Source organism: Aspergillus vadensis (assembly GCF_003184925.1).
Source record: "Aspergillus vadensis CBS 113365 unplaced genomic scaffold BO88scaffold_15, whole genome shotgun sequence".
Lineage (NCBI taxonomy): Eukaryota > Fungi > Ascomycota > Eurotiomycetes > Eurotiales > Aspergillaceae > Aspergillus > Aspergillus vadensis.
In genome coordinates, this window is record NW_020292053.1 from 430679 (window position 1) to 457359 (window position 26681).

The window sequence follows — 26681 nt, forward strand, 5'->3', positions numbered from 1 at the left end:
CACTTTTCTATGAGATAGCGATTCACGGTAGTAGAAATCAGTAAGCCGCCTGCTTATGGTATAGTTGGCAATATTGATACAAGCATTCTGTGCGAAATATGCATATCGCGCCCAGAAAGTGCGAGCACAGGCAACCGTTCTGCCTCTAGCGATTCATGTCATCTCACGCAGTAATCATCAGGCAACTTCCCGTTCCGTGGACCAATCGTTTCTTTGGCACTAGCTTACTCCACAAATAGACCGGACCGCATGACGGTCACACCCGGCTAAACCTTGGTATCCACCATCTTCTAGTCAGTTTGACACCAGTTCAAATGGCATTGCAGGTTGTTGCAACTGTTGATCTGCTATGCATGCCGTGGGTCCGGAATTTTACGAGGCATAAGATTCAAATTCTGGAAAGTCTATCTCTACTGACATAGCTGCTTGGACGTGCCTGCTTGCAATAGGAGTGCGGCGGCATCGGCACTATCTCCTTTATGTAAGACTTAAGTCGGTTGTTGTCTGCGTGCAGATGGGAGGGATTCTTACGGTCCCCGTACAGGGAGTGGATAATACTGTGATTCGTGGTTGAAGGGTGTATAGCATGATCGTCTATATTAAGAGGGTATTAGTTGTAATAGCAAGTTATCTACTCCGGCTACCATCCAATCGAATGATGCACCAACTCCACAGCAGCAGGTTGTCCCAAATATGTACCAAAATCTATACCAATAAAATCGTGTAGGATACAATCACCGATCGAGCGCGTTCTCCTGACACTGCGAACAATTAGCAAACCCAATCACACAGAATAGTTCAAGTGCCACTCACCATCTGCCAATACGTCCCCTTATTCCGCAACAACTCCTGATGACTCCCCTGCTCGACGACCCTCGACCCATATCCACTCCGACTCTCCCCAAACACGAATATCGTATCCGCTTTCTGAATAGTAGCCAATCTATGCGCGACCGCCACAATCGTCATGCATCGTTTCGCAGCCAAGCGCTCCATCGCTGCCTGCACGACCTTCTCAGACTGCGAGTCAAGACTCGATGTGGCTTCATCAAGCAGAAGAAGAGACGGCTTGCGCAGCAACGCCCGTGCAATGCACATGCGTTGACGTTGTCCTCCACTCATGGACGTCTGGGCCTTGATCCCAAGATCAGTGGAGTATCCCTCCGGGAGGGAGGTGATGAAATCGTGGATTTCTGCGTCCTTGCATGCTTGGATCAGATCGGCCTCGGTATATTCGGAGGAGTCCAGTCCGAGGGTGATGTTATCGCGGATAGTACCTTCGAAGAGTCGGGGTTCTTGTGCTACGAGGGATATCGAGCGACGGTAGTATGAGGCGTCGATAGAGTGGATGTCGTTGCCGTTGATGAGGACGGTTCCTTGGTAGGGGGTGTAGAATCGTTCGAGGAGGGATATCACGGTTGTTTTTCCGCAGCCGGATGGGCCGACAAAGGCGACGAATTGGCCGCTTTCGATTTTGACGTTGAGGTTCGTGAATAGAGGGGTATCTTGGCTGGGGTAGCGGAATGCGACGTTGGTGAATTCGATGTTGGCTCCGGAGTGGGTTCGGAGGGACTCGGGTTGGGATTTGATGATTTGGGCTTCTTGTTGTTCGGCTTTGTTTGGACGGAGGCTTAGCATGCGATTTGCGGCTGCTATGGCTTGCGCGACGTTGGATCCGAAACTGAAGAATTGGCCGGCGGATTGGCCGCCTTGGATGATTGCGATGTAGATTACGAAGAAGTCGGTTGGTTGGTATTCTCGGGACGCGAGGAGTTGGCCGCCGTACCTGTCGATTTTCGTTAGATGCAGTGGTGAACGGTTGGTTATGGGGAGCTTACCAGAATGTGAGTGCCATGGCACACAGCTCGACACTGTCAGAGAATGCGAAAATGAGGGTGGCGTACCAGGCCTTTCGGAAAGCCTTAGTTTGGTGATCGCGTAGGAGGTTGGAATACCGGGCCAGGATCACATCTTCCATTGTCAAAGCTGAGACGGTACGGAAAGCGTCTATGGCTTCAGCTGCGAATTGCGAACTTCCGGAGTAGACCTTGGCGTTCATTGCCTCGAATTGAATTTCGTAGCGAATGCGCATGAACGCTGCAAGGAACGTGCATGGCAGTGCTGCGAAGACAGCGACGAGACTGAGCTTCCAGCCGAACGTGAACGCGATGATGATACATCCCAGAATGCTGAAGATGGAAGACAGCGGGAATGCACCGTTTATCCCGACTATCTCTTGCACTTGCTTCGGGTCTGTCGCTAGCCGAGAGACAAGGGATCCAGAAGCGTTTTCGATCTGATCGTGGAATGGAATAGGCTTGTTGAGCACGTTGTGAAAATATTGCGTTCGATAGAAGGAGGATACTTCCTGCAGATGAGTTAGCTCCATGATCCGTAAGATTGTATGGCACACTTACAAATGAGAACCTGTTGGAAGAATATCCCATAAGTCCGTAGGATGCAGCTGTCCCTAGGGCCAGAATAAAGAACATCAATGCCCAGAAGTTGGCTGCATGTGCCAGACTTTGGCCAGTCAATTGAAACACCGCAATAAGCTTCGCAAACAACCAACTTTGAAGTGGGAACGCAGCTACCAGCATTCTTCGTTAGTCTGTATTGGGAACGCGAATTTGAGCGGGCTTACCTCCAGCTCCAGCCGCGCTAGCCACGACTGGAATGTAAAATCTCCAAAGTGCCCTCTGTTCATATAAGAATAGTCCGATGCTGCCGAAGAAGCCCTTGTTCTTCGTTTTCGACCGCTTGCCATCCTGATTCGTAGACATTCGAACAAGTTCGTCTGCAGGTTCGAGATCTTCCTTCAATTCTTCGGTTATGTCGCTGGTGGCCGTGTCATCATCCAGTAGCTCCACTTTCTGAGCATTGACAAGGCCGCTATAGACTCCACCCTCAATCTTGAGAAGTTCCTCGTGAGTACCTTGCTCGATGTCCACACCACCCTTCATCACAATAATATGGTCGGCTTGTCGGATGGTCGAAAGTCTGTGGGCGATGACAATTGTAGTACGATTGCGAGAGAGCCGATCAAGGGCTGCCTGGACAATCTTCTCGCTGCGCACATCGATCGCACTCGTAGCCTCGTCCAATATCAGGATAGATGGTTGGCGCACAATACTGCGGGCTATCGCAAGTCGTTGCCTCTGTCCACCGCTTAACTTGGTACCATTTTCGCCAACTGGAGTGTCATATCCCTGCAAATGTCAGATTTGATACTCAGGTGATTGTCTTGATCATACCTTGGGTAGCCGTTGAATGAACTCATCTGCGAAAGCCTCCCGACACGCATTTTCAATGAGTTCTTTCTTTTTCTCATGGCTCTCATGCTCCCACTTCGTTCCTATTAGCCCAAGAGAGATGTTGTTAAAAATAGTATCGTTGAAAAGAACTGGCTCCTGTTGTACCAGCCCGACCTGGGACCTCCACCACTTCAGGTCCAAGTCATTGACATTGTGTTCGCCCACATAGATCGCTCCTTGATCTTTATCGCTGGTTCCGCTCAGCTGATACCATCGCTCTAGTAGAGCCACGATCGTACTTTTCCCCGAACCCGAGGGACCCACCAACGCTGTCGTCTTTCCCCGCTGAAATCGAGCATTAAGCCCATTCAGAGCTTTGATGTCTGGTCGGGAAGGGTATGCGAAGTGAATATTTTCGAGGACTATGTCCACCTCCGCCGAGGCATCGGATCCATCAAGACCGCTAGCGTCGATCTTTTCTGAATCCAGCATCTCAAAGAATGCACCCGCCGCACTAGCTGCCTTGGAGATAATAATCAAAGGCGAGGCAATGTTTCCCATAACACTCACTGCCACCATGACCGAGAAGAATACACTATCTCCGATTAGCACAGGAACCCAACCTCGGCGGATGTACTCACGTGATAACTGTGTTAATGCTCCCTATGTGTCCGTCGCGGAACAACTTCAATCCAAACCAAAAGGCTAAGGAATAGCTCGAATACATGGCAAAGAAAATGAGCCCGAACTGGAATCCAAGGAAGACAGACATCCTTCTGCCCCTTTTACGCGCTTCTTCAACCCAAAGTGCATATTTTGTGGCGAGGTTCCCTTCCGCTCCCAGTGACACCACTGTCCGCACCGAGCTGAACACCTCCGCTGCGATGGATGACTGCTTCTCATCTGCCTTGTCGACACTTTGCTGAGCTTGCGTTAAACGAGGTAGTGTTATACTGACAGCGATCAGGATGAATAGGAGTGCAGAACTGGTGACGAGTGTCAAGGCCCATGAATATTTGAATGCGATGATGTATGCTGCCAAGAGCAGGGCAACGGATTGAAAGAGAATGGCGAGTTTATCCGATATGCTCTGCTGGATGGAGTTGGACAGGGTGGTGATCGTGTTGGTTACGGCACCCACTGATACCTGATCGAGTTTACTGATCGGCTGGGCGAAGAGCGTCTGCATGTAATCGTGTCGCAGTGTGGCTGAAACTCGAAGACCAATGACGCGGAAACAGTACTAGCAGGTCAGCAATTACTCCGGTTCGTCACACACGCAGGCTTACCATGGAGAAATATGTCAAAGTAAATTTTCCGATAAATAGGTAGACAATGTATAAGCTATCATCAAGTTAGCCCGTGATATCTAGGAATGCATAGGTTCTTACCTCAGTCTGCTCACGGACGCTTTGAAGTCCGCCTCTGTCACCGATGTTCCTGCGGAAAAGTATCCATTGAATTCGCCGACAAGGCTGCCGAACACAATATTCATTAGGGGAAGCGGCTAAACAAAGCGTTAGGTCTATCATCTCCGATGTAGTCTATATGCACATACCACTCCAGATCCGATCGCGCAAACCATGGCGATTGCAAGGATCACGCGATCAGTAGAATTGGTATAGGAAAGTAGTCTCTGTTGACAGTCAGCGACGAAACCCTGTGAAAGCCAGAGAATCCATACAATGTAATTTCCCAGCGATGCATTTTCCTCGCTCTTCTTCTGCTGCTCCGTGTCCTTTTCATCGACTGAGCTTGGTTTTTCTTGATCCCCGATAACGATGGTGTCTTCGCGCGGCTTTTCCGTCGGGCTTTGCCCGGTCGGACTTTCTTGTGAGTAGCCCATTGTGTATGCCTGTGCGAGTGCAGGCTAGAGTCTTGTCGACTAGACAAAGCATGGTAGTGTATGAGGGAGAGCTGGATTTATAGGGAAGAAACCCTTGCTGGCCAGATGTTCAGTTTGCAACCAGAAGCGGGTCCAGGCCACAGTGGGCTGGCCCTGGATCAGTGACGACGTATGCATGAAAGACCTTGGCCTGCCTAAAAGGTCTAAGTGGCATCTTGTTTACGAATTTACGAGGAGGATCTGAGTTGCAAGGCGATGACTCGATGAAAGTCATTGACTCCCTGAAAAAGTGGAGCCGATCGACGCTGCGGACATTCGGGGATTTCCTAATCCCGGGGATCAAATCAGGCTGCCATATTGTCGCCCGGACTTTCGGACTCTTCACTTTCCCGCTGCCATTCTTCATCCCTTGCAACACAATCTCATCACTCAACCTAATCGCGGATCCACTGCGTGAGGATGAGCTCCCGCAAGCCTATTTCGGTAGGCTGAGCCCAGTCATTTCTGCAGCCAGTCTGAGGTCGTCATTAAAGCTGACAATAGTCTAGTGCCGCCGCTGTCAGCAAAAGAAGGTATCGTCTCAGCCGCACGTTCAAGCAACGCGCCATCTGACGGAGAATTAGATCCGTTGCAATAGAGTCGACCCCAGATGCGACAAATGCGACGCTGTTGGGGCGGAATGCACTTATCTGCCGCGGAAACCACGCTCCGCCAAGAAAAGGTTATCCTCCTTTGCTACAAGCATGGAGAAAGCTACTAACGTAGCTTTCGGCATACTAGGCTAATAGATGACAAAGAGATCCTCTCCGAGATCCTTAGACGACTGGAGCGTCTAGAGGATCACTGTATGATTGACTCAGATCTAGATCAGCCCGCAGATGCATCTCGTTCAATGTCTATCGCCTCAGATAATGACACCTCGCAGAGCGCTCTGCCCCGCAGTATTGGGTCTCCCCTACCGGCAGCAGAGGGTGTAGCTCAGACTATCTTGAAGGGGCTAAAGGACGAGAATATGAGGTCACTCCTCAGTTCTAATGTGTTTTGTCACCTCAAGACAGTCGAGTCGCGCTTCTGGGGGAACGAAAAGTGCATCCAGGCCATAGAGGTCGCTATGCGAGAGATCTCCGAGTTGGAGAATGTAGAACCCGAAAAGCCCAAAGCATCTCCCGCCATCACCAAAGAAACAGCACACAAATGGATAGAATGTACGGTCGTCCCTACAACACCTGCAGCGTCAACGTCATGCTAATCTGGACTCAAGTATACTATGACACTTACCAATTCGAGGGTTTCCGAATTCCCTTTGAAAAGGAGTTCATCCTCTCACTCCCAGATCTGCTTGATAACCCACACGTTCATCTCGACCCGACAATACGAATTGTCTACTACAATGTTCTCTTCCAGGGCTTTTTGGTAGATCCGGATCCCTATCACAACAGAGGCACCATCGTGGAATTTCTTTGTCGCTCCTGTATGGACTTAACAGAAAGCTGGCTGGCCCAGATTAAGGATACGCCTGCAGACTTGTTCGCTGCCTTCTTTATGGTGCGTCCTACCTTGGATACTCGTCAGCTTACATAGGAACTAAAGTAGTGCTTAGATGTCCATGTCTCTTGAAGCCTGCAACAGTGAACTATCTTGGCGGATCGTTGCCGAGTCTGTAAAGATTTCCCGAGCTCTTGGGTACTTCTCTGTTGATGCCGACCAACCAACCCCCAGCCAACAGATCGTTCGACCTGGCGGTCCCCCTAACCCTGAAAGCGAAATTGAGAAGAACAGAATGCGCTTTGAATTTTGGCACTTGCTACGAACGGACTGTGTCTTCCGTCTGTCCTTTGGTAAACCGGCGCTCATTACCGACGGGTCCTGGACGGTGAATTTCCCGGATCCTAGTATCACAGGAGTTGATCACGCATCCACTCGGTTTATACAAATCCACTTTTTCGCTTCCATGCGTCTCACGTTGGTTTTGATCAAATATCTGGACCTAGTTGATGCAGAGCCCGACGTGGACACTCCGCAGTACGATAGGACAATCGACGGTCTTATTGCCGAGGTGCAAACCATCATGTCCGACTGGTCGCCGGTACGTTAATTCTCAATGGTCAGCTTCATCAGCCGCAAATTGACAAAACCAAGGAGGAACTTCTCACTACGACGACAAATCGCATGGATACCTGGTTTTGCGTGGACATTCTATTTAGCAGCTATAAGATGCTCATTGTTTTCTATCAAGCAAAGAAATGTAACCAAGACAGCCAGTTCCTACCATATCACACGGTCGACATTGCACGGAAGAGTCTGCAAATGTCCCGCTCTATCATGTCATCCTCTACACACCCATATTGGGGTATCAGGTATGTTACAACAGAAGATTATATACATCATGACGCTAATTGCTGAGCTTCATTCCTATAGTCTTATTCTTCTCCATCAATTTGTGCCACTATTCATAGTCTCTATGAATATGATTGGGTCGCCTGAGTGTGAGAATGCAGAAGCTGATCTCGACTTGGTGTCTTGGTTTAACCAGTTCGTCGTGACAGCCGCGCAGGAGCGGAGCGAGCTTAAACCGTTGAGTATTATGATGAAGGCAATGACGATAGCTTCTCAAAACTCCGTGGCTGGCTCACATTGATGTTTTATTCTTTTTGGAGTCCTTCCTCCAGATGAAAGGCTGATGTTGATCTGAAGCCATCCTAGAACCTTTTTCTTTCGCGAACAGAATTAGAGTTACCATGTATAGAGGGCGTCAAAAGGGAAGAGTCTCAGCACGAATGTTTTCGTACTCCATTATAAGTTGAATCTAGCAAGTAATACAGAGTAGTAGTAGACTTTTGACCATCGGTATCACCGTTGTTACTATCTTTGATAGAACCCACTCAAGGGAAGGATATATATCTCGCCCAAGCACAGCAATGACTTCAGACAAACCTATCATAAGTAGACACCACGTCTAGTCGATAGAGCATTACAAAAAACCCAACTCAATATAAAGATAACTTTACATAATCTCTTGATCAAACTTCCACCTGTTTTCCTCGATAATTCCAGCCTCGCATTTTCTCTCATTATTACCCGAAAACGGCAATTTCTCTCCCACCGCGGAATGCGATAGGCCGATAAGCCGATAAGATAAGCAACACCCTCGGCAATATGGCGGTGTGACATGTGCGGGGAAACTGGCATCGTTATGCCGGCAGAATACTGTGCAATGGTCTCGTTATTAGAGGTAGGAATGAACATGAGCTCTGACGCTGCTACGGTGCACATTTAGCACATACCACTAACCCGTCATTTCGCCTTTAGGGAGTATTCATTTGGCTTACAGCAACCCATTACTCCAAATGTACTTACTGTGGAGTGACCGATGAAGAAAATCCTGAAGGCGGTGTACAGCCCAACAACGGTCAAGCCCCACCCAAAATCTCTCTTTTTTAACCCAATCGGGAAATATTTCTCTGCCGGCCCTGAGAGCCATATCCTGGGTGGCAGAACAGTCAAATCTCGACAAACCAAGGATCAGATATCGATAGAATCCTTCGGAATGGATTCCGATGCTGTAATATAAAAGCCCACGATGGGCCCGACGTAACCTCCTCGTCAAGTATCGACCAAGTACACTCATCCCTTCTTCTACGGCAGCACCATCTCCAACATGACCTCCCGAGACGGATTCCAGTGGACACCCGAGACTGGGCTCACGCAGGGCGTTCCCTCTCTGGGTGTTATCTCACCACCGACTAATATTAAAGATGCGGGTAAAGATGGACCGTGGGACGTCATCGTCATTGGTGGTGGATACTGTGGGTTAACTGCCACGAGGGACTTGACCGTCGCAGGTACCTACCTATCTCACCCACACAGCAATATCAAAAAGTAGATCAACTAACGAAGCAGGCTTCAAAACCCTCCTTCTCGAAGCTCGAGACCGCATTGGCGGCCGCTCCTGGTCTTCTAACATCGACGGCTATCCCTACGAGGTACCCCCACGCCTACCTCTTTCCCACTCCAACCCACATAGCTAACCCTAAATCCAGATGGGAGGCACCTGGGTCCACTGGCACCAATCGCACGTATGGCGCGAAATCACACGCTACAAGATGCACAACGCGCTGTCCCCCTCCTTCAACTTCAGCCGTGGAGTCAACCACTTCCAACTGCGCACCAACCCCACCTCATCAACCTACATGACCCACGAAGCCGAGGACGAGCTCCTCCGCTCCGCACTGCACAAGTTCACTAACGTCGATGGCGCCAACGGACGGACCGTCCTCCCCTTCCCGCATGACATGTTCTATGTTCCGGAGTTTAGGAAGTATGATGAGATGTCGTATGCGGAGCGGATTGAACAAATCAAGGATGAGTTGAGCTTGAATGAGAGGAGTTCTCTGGAGGCGTTTATCTTGCTTTGCTCTGGTGGGAGGATGGAGAATAGCTCGTTTGGAGAGTTTCTGCATTGGTGGGCGATGAGTGGGTATACGTATCAGGGGTGTATGGATTGTTTGATCAGTTATAAGTTTACGGAGGGGCAGAGTGCGTTTGCGAGGAGGTTTTGGGAGGAGGCGGTGGGGACGGGGAGGTTGGGGTATGTGTTCTCGTGTCCGGTTAGGAGTGTGGTTGATGAGGAGGGTGGGAAGGGGGTGAGGGTGACGGCGAGGGATGGACGGGAGTTTGTTGCGAAGCGGGTGGTGTGCACTATTCCGCTTAATGTTCTCTCCACGATCCAGTTCTCGCCTGCGTTGGCTGCAGAGAAGGTCTCTGCTATGCAGGCTGGGCATGTGAATATGTGTACCAAGGTGCATGCAGAGGTGGATAATAAGGATATGCGGTCGTGGACGGGCATCGCGTACCCGTTCAACAAGCTGTGCTATGCTATTGGTGATGGGACCACCCCTGCGGGAAATACCCATCTGGTGTGTTTTGGGACCGATGCGAATCATATTCAGCCCGACGAGGACGTGCGGGAGACGTTGAAGGCGGTTGGGGAGTTAGCGCCTGGGGAGATTGGGGTGAAGCGGTTGGTGTTTCATAATTGGGTGAAGGATGAGTTTGCGAAGGGCGCGTGGTTCTTCTCGAGGCCCGGGATGGTGAGTGAGTGTTTGGATGGGTTGAGAGAGAGGCATGGAGGTGTGGTGTTTGCGAATTCGGATTGGGCGTTGGGGTGGAGGAGCTTTATTGATGGGGCGATTGAAGAAGGGACGAGGGCTGCGAGGGTGGTGTTGCAGGAGTTGGGGACGCAGCGGGAGGAGGTGAAGGCTCGGTTGTGAGGCATTAGGGTACTGGAAGGGTGTTTATTGGAACATGCATTTCATACTACATTCAACATAACTATACACGTGATTAACTGGGGATATAGGCAGTCTATGTCTAGTAGGTGTCGTTGGAGGTGTAGTTCTCGCGAGCAGCGAATCTCAGCTCCGTGGCGCCAATGTCGAACACAGTGACGACGTTCTTCTGGAAGGTGTCGCCCAGAATGTAGAGATCTTCGGAGGTGTCGCTGCCACCGTCAACAATACCGGTGATGCAGACGGTGTTGCCCTCGTCATCGGTGCCAGCATCGAGGATCATGTCGAGGGGGTTGATGTAGAAGGTCTTGCCGTTGATGGTGATGCCGTGAGTAGGAGGGGTGGCGTCGCAGTCAACAATGTAGGCGCCTTCGTCATCGGAGTAAGTCGCCGCAGGGGAGAAAGCGGCGTTGATCTCCTGAGAGATGGAAGTTGGCAGGTAGTTCAGGGTGGTGCCAGAGTCGACCTGCATTTGTTAAAGTCTGATGAGTAGGAGAGGGTTTGAATAAACGTACAATGTACTGGATGTCGTCGCCACCAGCGCTGGTCAAGCTCTTGCCGTTCAGAGTGACCGCGTCAATGTTGATGGTGTAGAAGTCATAGGCCTTGGAGTAGCCTTCAATGTTGGTGACCAGGATAGAGGTGTTGGTGAAGTCTTCAACAAAGTCAACAGGAGGCAGACCGCCCAGAGCGAGATAGCCGGCGGCACCGGAGACATCGCGCTCAATGGCCAGACTGAAATAAGGCTCAATCAGTCCCTCCTCCCACATGGTGGTGATGATGTTGCTGTAGACGACTTGCTCGTCGGTCTTTGTGGAGTAGGCGCTCGTACTAATAGATGTTAGATGCCTACTTGTGCATAGGTGGCAAGGAGAGTACATACAGGGCAGGGTACGCAAGACCAGTCAGGCCAGAGGTGGTTCCGTCGCCCTCCCAGGCGGCCTCAGTGACCACGCCGATGGTTTGGTCCACAGTGATGTCGGCAAGAGTGACGGTTTCGTTACCCATCACTCCATAGAGGTACTCACCATCGCCATACTCGATGGCGAATTCTTCTCCCTCAATTTCCACGAAGGAGCTCTCAACAGTCCAGGTGGAGCCAAAGGCGCAGCTCGACTCGGAGGTCTCGCGGCCGGTGTCGAGGTCAATACATGTGAAACCTGTCTTGACGACCCAGGTATCACTAGAACCGGTGTCGACGATAACGTCAAAAGAATCATCACCAATAGTGATTGAGGTAGCGAACTCCTCGCCTTCGAAGAGGGAGATCAAGGTGGAGCTGCCACTGCTGGTGGAGCGCGTGACATACGCAGCGCTACGAGGGTTCACGTTCCCCTTGGACTTGGTCTTGCTCAGCTCGAGGTATTTGGAGGCGGCCTTGTGTTGACTGGGAGCGGCGAATGGAGTAGGCTTGTAAATGGTGTGGCTGCCGCTTCTGCGGACGATGTTTCTTGCCTTGAGCGGGGAGGGGGTGGGTGCAGCCAGAGCAGCCCCGGCAAGGAGCGAGGCAGTGGCCAAGGTACCGATGGGGATATACATGGCGGCAACTGAATGAGAAGTGATCTAAGTGATTGCTTGACTGACAGGAGAGAAAGCCCATGCAGAAGAGGGGCGCGTTCGGGACATTATATAGGGTTGGGAAATTACATCCGGTAGTCGGACGAGCCCACCAATCTAGCTACAATTAAACCTGCAGAAATGAGAGACATAGGCTGGATTGCAGAATGTCGCTGTTGTCGACCAGCAAAGCTCGCAGCTTCCGGAGTGGCGGTTAGCAATGACGCGATGCGAGTGGTTGACAAGACAAGGCGGACCTGTATAGTGCTGCCTGATAGTGATGAGACCTGGCTTCCCACTCGATCGCTAGGAACAATAGCGCCGAGTGGGCCCGGCACCGATATTGCTGATAGGGAGCGTTGCGTCAGCACTGGCCCTGGATTGGTGCGAATCAAGGCCCACAGCAGATAAGACGCAAGGTGCGCGTCGGAGTCCGCAGGGGAGGGGTCAAAGGTTGAGGATTGAACAGAAGATAGATTGGAATATATTGCGGTAGTTGGGGATTGCTTCATGCAGTCGGTGTGATTGCGTTGCGCTTTTCCCCTCCTGTAATAGAGTAACCGAGTCTTGAGTAATTGTATCGGGCATCATCTCGGGGATAACCCTCAGGGTATTAGCGCCCGGAGAAATGTTGACCAGTGCACCACACAGCGACTGTCACCCGACAAGGCCATTGTGTCGGATCTGAGGCACACCTGATTCCCTTCATCTGAACTTCATTTAATCACGACCAATGGCTGTCATCAGGAGGATGGGAAGAGAGTCCTCCCCCGTCGAGACATGTATCAGCTACTTTGCATCCGAGACGGTTCTCTGTTTGACATTGACATGCGTGCTGTGGTCCCGAAACCCACAAGTGACACCTGACAGACCCATGACTGGGTACAAGGGAGGCCAAGCATCGGAGACAACCGAGAGGGGGGAGATGGCTTCATGCTTGATGCTGTCAAGCTCAGATCGGCGGATTATCGGAGTAGCTGTCAGATCACGTGGTGGGCCGTGTCCAACAAGAACAGCCCTGTGTTGCTGATATGTGACCTTTCCATAGACTATTACCAAAATGGCTCACACCGCAGAATTGTTAATTAATTAACTCTGCGATAAGGGACACCCTTTCAGTCCCTGCAGTGTATAGCATTGACGGAGATGCCGTGAAGAAACAAGGGTTGATACCGCATACCGCATTGAGAGGCAAACACGTGCGGGGAACCTCGGAAGGGAAAGACCCGCTCCGCTCCGGGCGGCCATCGGACATCCGCGGAGTTCATTTCAGCGTCCTTGAAGTTTCCACATCAATCCTCATATCAGCCCACTATCAGATAGCGCCATCAGCAGCTAGTATCCGCGCATGCTTGCATGGCGTTCATGCCTTGATGGTCGTTGAGCGGGTCCCCATGGTCGCGACGGACTCCGGTAGTAACTCCCAGTCGCGAGGTATGCCCAATCTTGTCCCATGCGAGCAGATCATGACTAAACCGTTTTTGCTTCCTAGGATGCTTTCAATGCTCGAAGCGCCGGATTGTCTGCGACAGAGGGGAACCTACCTGCTTCAAATGCCAGAAGAAAGGGATCGAGTGCTCAGGATCGGGTCGCTTTCGCTTCAGCCCCGGCCTGGCGACTCGGGGAAGACTAAAAGGCTGCACGATCCCGATACCTGATGTCGATCCCAAATCGGTATACCAAGAAGCCTCAGATACCTCTCGTCCTATTCGGTGGAAGGATGACCGGAATAGAGTCACCAAAAGGCAGAAGCCCAGAAATAGCGGGAAGGAGCGAAACCGGAATGGATTGGCCGTAGAGGGGGGTTCGGTCATTAGAGGCACAGACCATGCACAGTCAATGTCTGCTGGAAGCCGGGATTTTGGTTTCAGCTCAGAGCAAGTGGTGGTTAGACATGCACCCTCTAATTACCGCCAGCCCCCAGTAATGGAGATGGCTGTCGGCCAGTGGATCGCACCGGTCGATCACAGAACCCGCGAATCATTCGATTACTTCGCTAAATATGTCGCGCCTGTCATGGTGGTCCTCGATATATCGAATGGCTACCGGGACATCATCCTTCCCATGGCCTTCGAAGATAACCTTCTACAGCAGGCTGTTGCTGTTGTTGCCGCGCAACATCTTGGCTCCCGACATCCCTCCTGTCGAGCGGCAACCGAGTCGCGCCGATCGGCAATAATTTCTCGGCTACGACGTGATTCTCAGCTTGGCTCACCCGAACTCGTCTTCAATTCATCGACTTGGGCAACGCTGATAGTGCTACTTGTGGGGGAAACCGTTACCGGTAGCTCCGAGTATAGCCACCTGTTGCGAACTCTCCTCACTCTGGCCCAGAACATGAAATCTGTCGGAAATAGCGAGCTGAGAGATTTTCTTACAAAGCAGACGGACATGTTTGCGTTCCTAGGACAGCCACTTTTGAACGCAGACCTAGGCGCCGAGAGACTTAGAAACCCGGTTGACCCAAGTGTCTGGATGGCTTCAAGAGTGAATGCTGATTCGCACCATCACAGAACATTGTCGCTTGTCAGACAGGCCTTCTCAAAAGGTGCACAGATATACTTACAACGTGTTACCACCAACCAAAGCTCGTGGCATGTTTTGGAAGAGCTGCGCCGGCTTCTTTGTCAGATGAGCTCCACGGAGCCGGGTGCTCATGGATTTGTATGGTCATGTTTCATTGCAGCAGCGGATAGCGTGGATCCCGAGCACAGAGCCTTTTTCAGCGACTATCTGAAAGGGGTGTATTCTCGAACAATGTTCGACAATATCCCCAAAGCTCTTGACGCCTTGCCTGCCATTTGGGATCTGCAGGGTTCCGCAAAGTGGACCGAGAACCTGCCCCGTCTGTCACCTATCTTGATCATGTGATCAGTACATCCCATATGGGGTTTAATCACCACTGCCAGCATAATAGCTGGTCACCTCCAATCTCAAGCTCGTAGCCGCTGTAACAGCCCCGGACAGCAGGGCTGATGTTGACGAGTCTCCAAGTTGGCTACAGTGTCTGCTGAAGTGGAGTTTATTGTGAATAATTCGACATCAACTAACAAGCGCCAATCCGGCGACTTTCCCAAGTACGAGGTTGTTATGAATGGGACATACTATATTCATAAAGCTGGTCCCAGCTATATGAGCATTAGTGACTACTCTCTAAAGCTTATCGCGGACGCAGTCACCGACCAGCCGTCCTGTTACGGTATCACAAAAGAACTGACAGTCGGGTGAGACCACAGATTCCGAGATGCATGCGTTTCCTCGGCGCACAGGATGCATAAACATATAGCCTTCATAGGTCATCAATAAAAGTCGACTACTTGACTAATCAAATGGAACTATACAATCCATTCGCAATGGTAGCCTTTTTTGTCACTGTTTCTGCAGGTGATCGTGGAATGAAAGTATCGCACATTCCGGACAAAACACAGCCAGATAGTGAAGTCGCTCACCCTGGCAGAGAAGCTGTGTAGAACGTTGGGAATACAATTCTTCGCCACTTGTGAGAATCTATTTCCCCCACATATGAGAGCCGACTAATACACATTGTAATTTTGAAGCCTGAAAACTTTGTAGTGTGGGGCCATTAAAGCTCAGAAGAACTATGAGACCGCCAACTGTTATACTGTGAAAGGTCAATTACTTGCACGTGGTACATACGTAATGTGCGCTATACTTTGGGAATGTCGATGGATACCGATTGCAGATATATACGGGGAAGCTCAGCTAGAATGTGAATCACAGACCAGAGGTTGCGCAAGGCTGCGGACAATCAGGGTTCGCCACGTTGAGTTATCGTACAGGACAGCCTCAGGCGTCGAATATCCTTGTCTTCACTTCCATTGTAAGATGGAGGAAATTCGCGTCCTGAATATTATCTTTGCAATGAAACCTAAATTGCAAGAGTAGGAAAGAAACTAGCGCTTGCATGTGGAAATAAGCGGCTGACAGGGACAGCAATATCTACATCTCTTGTAATTGACTGGCCAAGTATTCAAGCTCGGAAGTGTCCGTGAATAGGAAAGAGGGAGTCCCCGGAGATTCAGGCATAAAACGAACGGATATTCACAAGTTTTAGGAAAGTTCTGATGGAGCTCCTTTCGCTACGAAGGGTATAAATACCAGCCAAGATCCACTGTGATAAGTTACCCTACCGACAGGTTTGCCAAAAACATGATGCAATAAATGGGGGCTAAGGATGGAAGGGACTCCAGGCTCTACCTTCTATCTAGACCTCATTAACACTTGTCCATGATGAAAGTATATATAATAATACAACCCTATAATGCATGGCCTTGCCGATTCCTTTACGAATATCTCGACACCACCGCCTAATGGGTGTTTGGCTAGCCATAGCTACTGATCATCACGAAGGCCGAGCTGATATTATCCCCTCTATCTTTTCCTCTACAACAATATATGCGGCTTTTCATTCCACGGATGGAAATCACTACTGCCATTCTATGAGAAGGGCCGACATGTATATCCGTTGTGGTTGGTCTCATCTGGTACCCCTTTCATGCCTCGCTTCAACTATGAGTTCCTTACCCTTCTGTGTCGGGTGCGACCAAGGGTCAGAGTCTCAAGAGAGTGAGACAAAAAAGAGTACGTGCAATGATTTACATTGTATACCCATTCGGAAGCCCTCTACTCCCTTCCCGATATTACCAACCTCACGAATATAGAGTACAGCCCATCATATCCCCTGTGTGCGCCAAACCAGTGGGCCCGCAGTATCTCTCCCGCAGGGGACCCGCCGTCAACCCCGGACGGTCCAATTGTCTGTCCACTCCAAATTCAAACGCCAGACCACAGATGCCCGCCAATATTGCCCCCTCATTTGATCTTTTCATCATACTCGTGGCAAGCTGCAAACTTTGCAATTCTTGGCTTTCCCACAAAGGCTTGATTATCCAAATTCCAAGTTGTGTCTCTTCAACTGGAACCTACCTGTCAAGCTGCTACTCTGAAACTCTTTCCTCACAGCAATTCTTCGAATTATGTTGCCAACCCTACGTCTCTTGGGACTGTCAAATATCTAACATGTCTGTCAGCCTCAGAACATTGGCTGTGCACACACTGGTTCGCTTGATATCACTATTGTCACTTAGTCCTATCGTTCAGTCATCATAATAGGACGTCAACGAATCCACACATGTAATGACGCTTCATGTCCAGCAAGGGGTCACCTTTCCAAGTGTAACCAGCATCACAACATACCTCAACCTATTCCTGGAAGGAGAGAAATTAGCGGACTATCTCCTCTTTGCAATCACAGTGGTGTCTGGTGCTTGGTCACCACTTCAATGATGTGCGAACTATTCTAGGATTACACAGTCTATCGGTCTAGGTCAGTCTTCGGCTGTTGGGAAGGGCCAGGGATGCAGGCTATCTCTATCATTCTCAAAAGCTTATCGAGGGTGGTGAAAAGACGGCTAACAGGAAGGATGACTTCGCGCAACATCACTTGCCGGAAGAATCATTCTGTATAATCCATACATTGTCTCTTAATATATAACGGGTGACAAACAGCAACAGGATGTATCAAAACTCTTCCTGCGTCGGTCATTCTTATATATTGTGCTTGCATTGAACCGATTGTCTCTGAAACAACGACCGATTATCCTGTGTGTGAGGCCGTTCATGAGAAATCTACCCCTGCCTTCCATTCGGCGTCTTCCTCGCAGGGGGAGCACCATGGAACAAGCCGTAAACCAGCGTATGGCACAGCTCTTCCTGTCCGAAATAAATACTGACTTTCCCCAGGGGGTTGGGGTGCCCGGAGGCAAATTGTGTACTGACAAGAATAAGATTATATGGAAAGACAACGGTATGTATGGCGGGATGGCCGCTCCCCCATTGAAGGCTCTTCCTGAGTTTAGTACACCACCTGTGAGACCTCGGTCATCCCATGCCTCATCACATAACTGTCACACACCGGTCACGTGACCCCCAGACCTAAAGGATTACTGACGGCAACCCCCTAGGAGATAATCAGGACACAGGACTTGCCAGAAGGCAAGTGAAGAACTAACCAAAGAATAAAAGGAAGGAACCGAAGGAACTGGTAGGGAGTTAATAAGAAAATAACAGGAAGGAGATAGAATTTACTGAGCGGGGATTGATCCTTAAAGATATATATTTTAGCTTAATTCCCAAGAAGTAAATAGTTTTCTTTTTTTCTCTAGATTTATTAGTCCTCGTGAATACACAGGCTTCATTCGGACACTCTTAGTCATTGTAGTCTTTCTAGGTTGTCACACCACCTATGCTTAGGAGAAGTTTGTTGACATCCACCAGGCCACAATATGTTCATTTAGCACGGTACATCCTGGGTTTCTAAGTTGCGAGATGATATTTATCTGGGCATAGAACATGAGAGTCTATCGTTCGAATTTAATTCAGTGGGATGGAAATGAGACTAATATTTATATAGTATCTGTCTATAAGCTACTGCAGGTAGCATTGAGGTTTCTGGCTGTCGTTCTGATATCGTGTCCAATGGTTCCTGGCTCTGCCCTTGCGTGTGGGTCTAATTTGGCATGATTCTTGGCAACTCGAGCAATCTACGCTACAACGATACAGGATCTGTTTAAATATTAGTAAGAATACATATGCAGTTAGGGAAGGTTTAACTTTCAATACACTCATAATTAAAGAATTTCGAAACAGAAAATCATAACATAAGGTCCAGATACACAAACCATAATCTTAGATATGTGATCATACATCTTGCCACTTCAATTCAGGTTTTTTTTCTGAACCCTGAACGTTGATGAGTTACGTCGACACATCCACGTCAGTTCGCAAGTTACATTATATACAATTAGTCATGACCTATCAATGAGGACCAAGATATACTTTGATAGTATCATAATGTCAAAATGGTGTGATGCCGTACGCCTTGAATAGAAGAATCATTGAGACAACGAGCTATATGCCTATGTTGTAAACGACATACTGTCTCCTGCTATTGATCGTGTTCCCTAACTGACTACCAACAAGGTATTGTTCCCAGCTATCTACTACTAGTAGCCGTTTCGCCCGTTGGAATTGCCATGATCACCATATCCACCATATCCAGATCCCCATCCGGGCCCCCAAGAATCAGCGTTGTCTTTGCTCACCGTCTTCTGCTCCGATCTCTGTATCAGACCGTCACCATTGCCACGATTAGACACCTGAGAACGACGATAGTTGAAACCGTCATCGCCCTCATCATCGCTATCATCACCGCTATCATCACAGTACACCCCCCGAACTGAGAAGAAAATCGGCGTTGTCTTTGCTCGCCGTCTTCTGCTCCGATCTCTGTATCAGACCGTCACCATTGTCACGATTAGACACCCGAGAACGATGAAGGATGAAACCGTCATCGCCCTCATCCTCACTGTCTGTCTCGCCCCCAAAATTGACCAAAAAATCGGCGTTGTCTTGACTAGCCGTCTTCTGCTCCGATCTTTGCATCAGACTGTTACCAGTGTCACGAGTAGACACGACGTGATGACGACGACCAGTGGAACCGTCATCGCCCTCATCATCACTATCCGTCTCGTCCCCAAGATTGACCAAAAAATCGGCGTTGTCTTTACTAGCCGTCTTCTGCTCCGATCTTTGCATCAGACTGTTACCAGTTTCACGAGTAGACACGACGTGATGACGACGACGACGACGACGACCAGTGTAACCGTAATCGCTCTCATAATCACTATCCGTCTCGTCCCCAAGATTGAGCAAAAAATCAGCGTTGTCTTTACTAGCCGTCTTCTGCTCCGCTCTCCGCCCAAGTTGTCCGCCCACAGTGTCAAGCAAAAAATCAGCGTTGTCTTGACTCGCAGTCTTCTCCTCGGATCTCTGCATAAGGTTTCCGCCCTCTTGGGATGGACCCGAGGTCCCACCGGCAGCGGCTACCGCGCCATGGTCTAATTCACCAAGTCGTAACCAGTTAGCAAATCAAGCCGGAAATCTTGTTACTGGGATGCGCGAGAAGAGTGAACATACGCGGAATGCGGGGGAGCGCTGTAGCTGTGGAGGCCAGGAAGGCCGTGGCCAGGAGTCCAACGTTGTTGAAATGCATCGTATTGGTTGGATTGGGATAATAGAGGACAATGTGGGATGATGGGCTGATCAAGCCGAGAAATCAAAAGAGTCTGAGCTGGATTCTCGGAAACACAAGATCGAGAGAGTCAAAGGACTTGCTGAGCCTGTTGAGAAGTCTGCTCTCTTGGAGAACCTTTCTTCCTATTTATGCATTTTCTAAACAGTATTTACTCACCTCTGCGCCCACTGTGGACGAGTTTCTCTCGGAAATCTCAGTTCAATATTTCACACCGCTATGCATTATTAGTTACATTGAACTATTGAGAGATTTGACAAACCCCCATAGATCCTCAATCGGAACCCCCGGCGATTCGAGAAGCCCCAGAGATCGGCAATACTATTAGAATGGGAATCATGGACAATGTTCAAATCGTCCAGGCGCAAGGTCGCTCAATCTATGTGTGTGGATCTAAGGAATACTTTCTTCCACCTGCTATTACTATCGATTCTAGGCGTATAAGGTGTCCTGATAAGGTTTGAGAAAACTCTAATTAGCGTATGACGAAGAGGAGTAAACACTGAGACGATCTAAATAGCTGAACCGGAGATCAAGTAACCGAGCGATTTGCCGAATCTTCACCCTAATATTGACCCACTTTGGTTGATCATGATCAAGATATGGGAAGCCCCACATACTACATTTGGTATGGCCTGCCTATTACCTATTGACAATAGTGGTTGATCTGGGATATTTCTCGCCGAGCTAGCCGCAACGCGGGAGTTGTACTCACTCCACACCGCCGGATGCGAGATTGAAGGGTACCTGCGCTTCTATTTCCCGCCTGGCCAAAACTCCTACAATTCTCCGTTATCTGTCTGCACTCTGCAGCCACTCTTCCGGGAATCTATATCACGTCAAGACCAGACATCTCCCACTTAACACAAGAAGTGCTTCACTATATTTGTCAAGTCAGAACTGGTGATTGAACTGTTACTTGCCATATGTAGGGACAGGGGAAAAGCAATGCAAACCTTAAAGGATGATTCCTTTCTTAGTGGGCCTTGGAGATCTGTGAAAGAGTTGGACAGGCGGAGTACGGAGTTGCGCCGATCTTCACCTTCTCCCCCCCTCCCGCTTCTTATCCCTTTCTCTGTTGCCTTTTTTTTTTTGCTTCTTTTTCTTGCTATTGTCATATAATCTCTCCGTTTGATGGCGTAATGCAATTGATATCCTTTTGACTCGGCAAAGTGGGAAAACAGTTATATATTGTTGTCGATCTCAAATGAAGAGAAAAGAGAGAATTCATTGTCTTTACCCCTTGAATAGCACCTTACCTGAACCACAAACCGGGAGCAGACATCATATTCCTTAGCAGCATATATGGTCATTTAAAGGAAGAAGAAGGTCGCGTTCTACACACGGACATCCTCGCTTCCAATCCCAGCATGTCTTACACTCTACTCAAAGAAGAGGAGGAGGCGGGCATCACCGTCACGCAAGATACGAGATCCCTGCCTACGTATACAACGAAAACCAGCAGAACTAGAGCACTGTCAAAAATTGTCGCTCTCATTCTTTTAGTCGTGGCTGCCTCCTTTCTCGGTGGCCTCTTTGCCCTGCTGGGATACCGTGTGCCCACATTCGCTATTCCTTCATCATCATCATCATCATCATCTTCTTCTTCTCCGACCTCCCCCTTCTTTCCAAAATCAACACCACACAAAATCACCGAACTACAATGTGGCACCTCCCCGGCTGAGGCCCGATCTCTCGGCTGTGTACTAGACCTCCTAGCCATGAGCTGGGTACGTCCCGCCTGCTACGACAAGGAGTTGACTGAGGAGTTCCTCGCTGTGAGGAATTGGACCTGGACTACAGACCCATGGGGCAAGCATCATCTCTCTAAGTCTGAGGTGCTTAACGGTGACTGGGAATACGTCTACGTCGACCATTGGTACCATGTGACACATTGTGCCTTCATGTGGCGGCGTATGGCGCGGGCAGTTCACGCCGGAAACCTGGGTGTGTTGGATAGTTATACGGCGGCCTATGACCACATTGAACATTGTGGTGATCGGCTGGTGGCTAACACGGGCGAGGAGGTGGTTGGTGTACCGGCCATCCTCAAGTATCCATCTTGTGGACCGGGGAGTCTGGGTCAGGAGCCCCCGGCGTATTGGATCTATGAGGGGGAGGTGCAGTATAATACGAAGAAGCAGGAAGGACTTTATGCTGATCAGATGAAAATGGAGGAGTAGGAGAATCTTCTATGATTCTGGTTGATGAAAGCAAATATAAACATCGTGTACGAAGTAAAATTGCCGCTTAGATTCGGAATGATGGAAAATTATATGTATTACCCATCTCGCCCGTGAGCCCCAAAGTAAAATGAGAATTATACCATAATAAGAGCCTTTCACTTGATTACAGTACAATCTTTCAGTAGTCCGTTACATCGGCGTTTCGCAACACAGTGGATTCTGGAAAAATTGGAACAATTGAATGGACCTGCTATGCAAGCATCAGAATGCTTCAGCTTGACCAAATACAGCAGTCATAATGTATTAGGGTCGTCATGTTGTGGCTATATCTATACCCTTCATGACAATATAGAAAAGGACCAGCGACCCTCGACGTCTGTCCGGGATTGATACTACTATTCCTCTTGCTTGATGTATGGTGAGGGATGCTGCTATCTTTAATGACATAGACATCGCTCTTGATCTGCTCCCTTTAAATTAAATGGACCTAAGGAGAAACCAATGACATACTGCTATAACGGAGCTTATGCCCCTAAACCCCATATTAACGCTGACTGCGTTCATCCCCTCAGGCGAAGAGGCAACCCCGCACTAAACCTGTTTTGTCCTCAAGCTCTTACTGGGAAGAATGATTGGTTATAGACGATTGACCGCCGACAGGTGGGGCGGCGGATGAATTCGAACTGAACTCAGCGTCGATTCCTGCCGCAGTTGCACCGTGACTTTCTTGGCCAAACAACGTGTCAACCCGCGCATGGCAGGTTCTCCTTACTCCCAAAACGAGACCTTCGTTCCTAGTTGCCTCACTGATTACAAGAATGAAAACATGCCGCCTCGGGCAAGTTTAGGCACGGTGAAATGTACGGTCGGACGCAGCCCAATCTTGTTGGAGCTTCTCATCAACGCTATCTACCTTTTCGGGTTTCCTTAAAATAATAGCAGTCTCTTTACAGGGCACAAGGCATGCCCGCTCTGCTACGTAGATGCAGCCTTTTGGGTACCCGATATGGTGATGATCGCAGTCCAAATCCCGATAGGGTGAACGTATTCTCTGGGCCCACCTCAAATGTCCGTGCTTGCACAGTAAGTACGCCGAAACTCAGCCTTGAGTAGAAGAGGTAAGTATTTTCCATTCGACAGACCAGGAAACCTTAGCGTTCCGAGTAATGCATACCATTTGGCAACTGCCAGTAGGTTTCGGATGATCGTACGTCACATGACCGAATCTGTATGCATCTCACTGAAATTTAAACAGCGTGGGTGCACCCACCGGCCGCATGGATTGTTGCCCACAAATAGTCCCAGAGCCATCTCACACATGTAGTGGTATAAATCCACTCTTCATCACGAAATGCGTCCCAATGTTTTCTTTCTCTCACCACCCAGCGAGAGACATGTCCATGGGAATTCTAGGACGTCTCTCAATATTCCTCACCGGAAGCTTTCAACTGCAACGCCATAAGCCGTATCCATGTCTTTCACGATGTCAACCAACGCAAGCACTTCTCATACTATGTCTCGACATACGGCAGGATTAACGAACGATCATGAAATGCGCAACCCGCAGGGTGGTATCTACACCCCAGAGTTCGCCTCCTTCAACCCCAGTCAACCAGGTGACTCGTTTATTTCCGCCGCTGTTCTCCCGCATCATCAGGTTCAAACACACATCGGCTTCACCTATCCAGTCGTTCCCCGCATTCCTGAATACCCTGCTCAATATCCATGGCATGGTGGAAGCGGGTACAATACGCCTACCGATCTGGAGCATTGGGACTTTGTTACCAGGCGTCAGCCAGGTATCGTACCTCAGGACGATTCTCACCAAGCTGGCACACTGCAAGAGAATGTTCCCTGGAATAGCTTCGTCATCCCGGCAGCAGTGGCTTCATCAACCAGGACAGCAGATAGCCAAATTGAAGGGTATGCCGACCGTCCTGTCATCCAAAGCAACCCCTGTGGACCTTTCGGCCGACAATCAAGCAGGGATACCAATCTTCGGTGCGGCTGGACGGATTGCACAGCCAGGTCAACCTTCAATAGATGGGAGGACTTGAGCAGGCACATCAAGACAATCCATGTGTTTCCTGCTTCTTATGTTTGTCGATTCTGTGATCGAACCTTCAATCGCAAGGACAACTTGGTAGAACATCAGTTACGCACTCATCGATCCCAATAACGCCTGCCTGCATTTCTTTCTCTTATCCCCCTATCTTTCCTTCCTTCTCCCTTACTTCTTGCCGTTTCTCTGTCTTCCATGCCCTTTGACTTTCACTTTGTTGTTGCTCACCCTGCTTTTTCCCTAGAGCTTTGCTGTTATTCTAGTGTCTAACGTCATATATTTTGGGCTATTTATTCTTCAGACCTGTTGATGCCGTCTGTAAACCGAGATGGGCCTTGTGTATGGCGTAGCTTTCACATAATAACCGGTATTTCAAAGTCACTTGCAACTATGTTACTCAGGCTAATTTATTCTCTGGTTAATGCAACGATTCCAAGCCCCTTTTCAAAGTTGATTTGGAAAATGCAAGTTCCGGCATCGTACCCATGTCGTATCAGCATGCCGCTGACCGATGAGTATATCAGGGACACATAGTGCCCTGCACAATTCCTAAGCGGTTAAGTGTACACACAATTAGCCACAGCTGTGGCATGCACTCTACAAAGCGTTGGACTACCCCAGTAAGACATAAGACCTTGTCGAACCCACCCGGAGCCTGCTAAAATCATTCCGAGAAAGACAGATCGAAACGCATGCGTGGCGGTGCAGGCCAGGTAGCCTTGCGTTCGTCCCTGGCTATTGTCCTGTGCCATAGACGCGTACTACTGCGATAGGCTGTTATAGCCGTGAGGGTTGTTTTGCTTCTTCTGCTTTCTTTCCGTGTCAGACTGTCATTGGTTTAAACGCGCTTACATAACTGTCCGACCAACAGGGTTCCTTGACCCGCCTGGTACTTGGACCTTCTCCCATCGCAAGGGAAATAGCAAGCCGTTTGTCCCTCATTAAAACGTCCTGAAGAACCGTCTAGGCTATCGGAGATATCGTGAATTCGAAAGAGTCTACGTTCGTGGGTCTGTTCATGGAACCAAAACCCCCGGACCCACCTGCACAGAAACTCAACCGGTCCGAGCTCGGACCGGCCCACTTAGCCGAGATCGGTTCGAAGGTTATTTCGAGGCATGGATAAATCTCCGGTAGGAACGGGAATGTGTTGTTTCCATGTCCCCTAATATTACTTTAATAGGCTATATGTATTTCCAATCATCAAATCTTTAGAGTACTATCGATAGCAGATATCCTAATCGTGTACAGCGTATCTAAGCCGTTCTTCATCTTAAATAAACCTGCTGATCTACGTTGGTTATTCATATAAATTCAAAAGACGAGGAGGGGGGAAGGGAAGATAGGTTAACAACGTATAGGTCTAGCGGTCCATCAAACTAGGATAAATGTGAGTAAAAGCGAAACGAGGCTATGATGTAGGCAATCTTACAATTTGCATAGCAATTGAAATTTAGACTTTGGCTTTAGTTATTCACCGTTCATTCGATACAAGGGCATATCTGCACTATGATTGGTCAGTACAGGCAGTTTTGCCCTCATGCGTTATATTAATCTTTGAAAATATTTCCTCTTCTTTCAAATCATTTCCCTAATATCGAATGTAATCAAAGCGATAATCGCGTTGGTCTCTAGAAGTTTCGTCATCGTCCAACCCCATGTATAGTCCTAAATATTATCAGTCCTTAAGATGTTGAAAACAATCTCCCGAGTCGAGCATCACTGACAAAGTAAATCATGACTGTGTTGCTGCTCATGGAGAAAGATGGAGGGGTCGGTCTATGGAACCTTCCATCGACATGACAAGAGCAAATCGGTTGGTCTAGCGAACCACCCCTAGGTGTGTTTTGTGTTCACAAAGCGCGTTCATCAGGACCTGGATTAGATCTGTCCTTCTGCACAGCTCTGGACAGTCCATGAAAATGGTTGCTTCATGGCTACCGCATAACAATGCTGTGATTGTTTCCCATCAAAGAACTTATACGGAAATCCTGCCACCAGTATACGAAAAGCGCAATATACTTCACGGGCGGTAGTTGCAAGAGACCTCCGAGCACTGGAGTAGTCATTCCAATTATATATATAGTACACCCCCGACCGCACTTGGGCTGTACTGATCTTTGATTAGGACAGCTGCGTCTTTGTCGGAGTCGCTTTCTACCCAGATGTTGGCAGTGATTGTTACATCATCACGCCTTTAATCGCCAGGTCTTGCGTTCTCTCCTTCTATGACAACGTGATTTGGCTCTCTTTGGTCTAAAAGTTGCTCCACACCGCCGACCATATGTCGTCTTTGCTCTTCGATTAAGAGCTCCTGTTTGCCTATGGGCATTGGCATTGATGTATGAAGGGGTATTTGCGATATTGTAAACACG

General features: G+C 49.0%; 8 protein-coding genes across 8 annotated transcripts; 5 read left to right on the forward strand and 3 right to left on the reverse strand.

Moving 5' to 3' along the window:
* Positions 1-622: 622 nt before the first annotated feature.
* On the reverse strand, positions 623-4917 carry BO88DRAFT_405883 (ABC transporter ATP-binding protein). The gene is made up of 9 exons (XM_025707010.1): positions 4646-4917; positions 4544-4598; positions 3896-4497; positions 3255-3849; positions 2645-3209; positions 2418-2590; positions 1839-2368; positions 814-1786; positions 623-761 (listed from the first exon to the last, which is right to left on the reverse strand). Exons 1-9 carry the CDS (start codon positions 4747-4749, stop codon positions 735-737), a joined length of 3624 nt encoding a protein of 1207 aa, XP_025561729.1. The 5' UTR covers positions 4750-4917; the 3' UTR covers positions 623-734.
* Positions 4918-5559: 642 nt separating this feature from the next.
* On the forward strand, positions 5560-7908 carry BO88DRAFT_444697 (transcription factor domain-containing protein; the record flags this gene model as incomplete). Its single annotated transcript, XM_025710133.1, has 7 exons — positions 5560-5583; positions 5724-5821; positions 5881-6305; positions 6362-6645; positions 6701-7186; positions 7240-7457; positions 7519-7908. 7 exons carry the CDS (start codon positions 5560-5562, stop codon positions 7736-7738), a joined length of 1755 nt encoding a protein of 584 aa, XP_025561730.1. The 3' UTR covers positions 7739-7908.
* Positions 7909-8583: 675 nt separating this feature from the next.
* Positions 8584-10370, forward strand: BO88DRAFT_444698 (monoamine oxidase; the record flags this gene model as incomplete). Its single annotated transcript, XM_025710134.1, has 3 exons — positions 8584-8942; positions 9001-9083; positions 9141-10370. Exons 1-3 carry the CDS (start codon positions 8759-8761, stop codon positions 10368-10370), a joined length of 1497 nt encoding a protein of 498 aa, XP_025561731.1. The 5' UTR covers positions 8584-8758.
* A 50-nt stretch (positions 10371-10420) lies between these two features.
* BO88DRAFT_72663 (pepsin-like aspartic protease) lies at positions 10421-12302 on the reverse strand. Its single transcript, XM_025713089.1, has 3 exons — positions 11272-12302; positions 10904-11219; positions 10421-10854 (listed from the first exon to the last, which is right to left on the reverse strand). Exons 1-3 carry the CDS (start codon positions 11925-11927, stop codon positions 10471-10473), a joined length of 1356 nt encoding a protein of 451 aa, XP_025561732.1. The 5' UTR covers positions 11928-12302; the 3' UTR covers positions 10421-10470.
* Positions 12303-13339: 1037 nt separating this feature from the next.
* On the forward strand, positions 13340-14816 carry BO88DRAFT_342992 (Zn(II)2Cys6 transcription factor; the record flags this gene model as incomplete). The annotated part of the gene is made up of 2 exons (XM_025703165.1): positions 13340-13379; positions 13438-14816. 2 exons carry the CDS (start codon positions 13340-13342, stop codon positions 14814-14816), a joined length of 1419 nt encoding a protein of 472 aa, XP_025561733.1.
* Positions 14817-19006: 4190 nt separating this feature from the next.
* BO88DRAFT_488933 (uncharacterized protein) lies at positions 19007-20019 on the reverse strand (the record flags this gene model as incomplete). The annotated part of the gene is made up of 2 exons (XM_025712655.1): positions 19007-19864; positions 19944-20019. The coding sequence occupies 2 exons, from the start codon at positions 20017-20019 to the stop codon at positions 19185-19187; spliced, it is 756 nt and encodes a 251-aa protein (XP_025561734.1). The 3' UTR covers positions 19007-19184.
* A 1409-nt stretch (positions 20020-21428) lies between these two features.
* BO88DRAFT_464744 (uncharacterized protein) lies at positions 21429-22241 on the forward strand (the record flags this gene model as incomplete). Its single annotated transcript, XM_025711351.1, has 1 exon — positions 21429-22241. The coding sequence occupies one exon, from the start codon at positions 21429-21431 to the stop codon at positions 22239-22241; it is 813 nt and encodes a 270-aa protein (XP_025561735.1).
* A 1290-nt stretch (positions 22242-23531) lies between these two features.
* BO88DRAFT_405888 (uncharacterized protein) lies at positions 23532-24607 on the forward strand. The gene has a single exon (XM_025707011.1). It carries the CDS (start codon positions 23728-23730, stop codon positions 24421-24423), a length of 696 nt encoding a protein of 231 aa, XP_025561736.1. The 5' UTR covers positions 23532-23727; the 3' UTR covers positions 24424-24607.
* The last annotated feature ends 2074 nt before the right edge of the window (positions 24608-26681 follow it).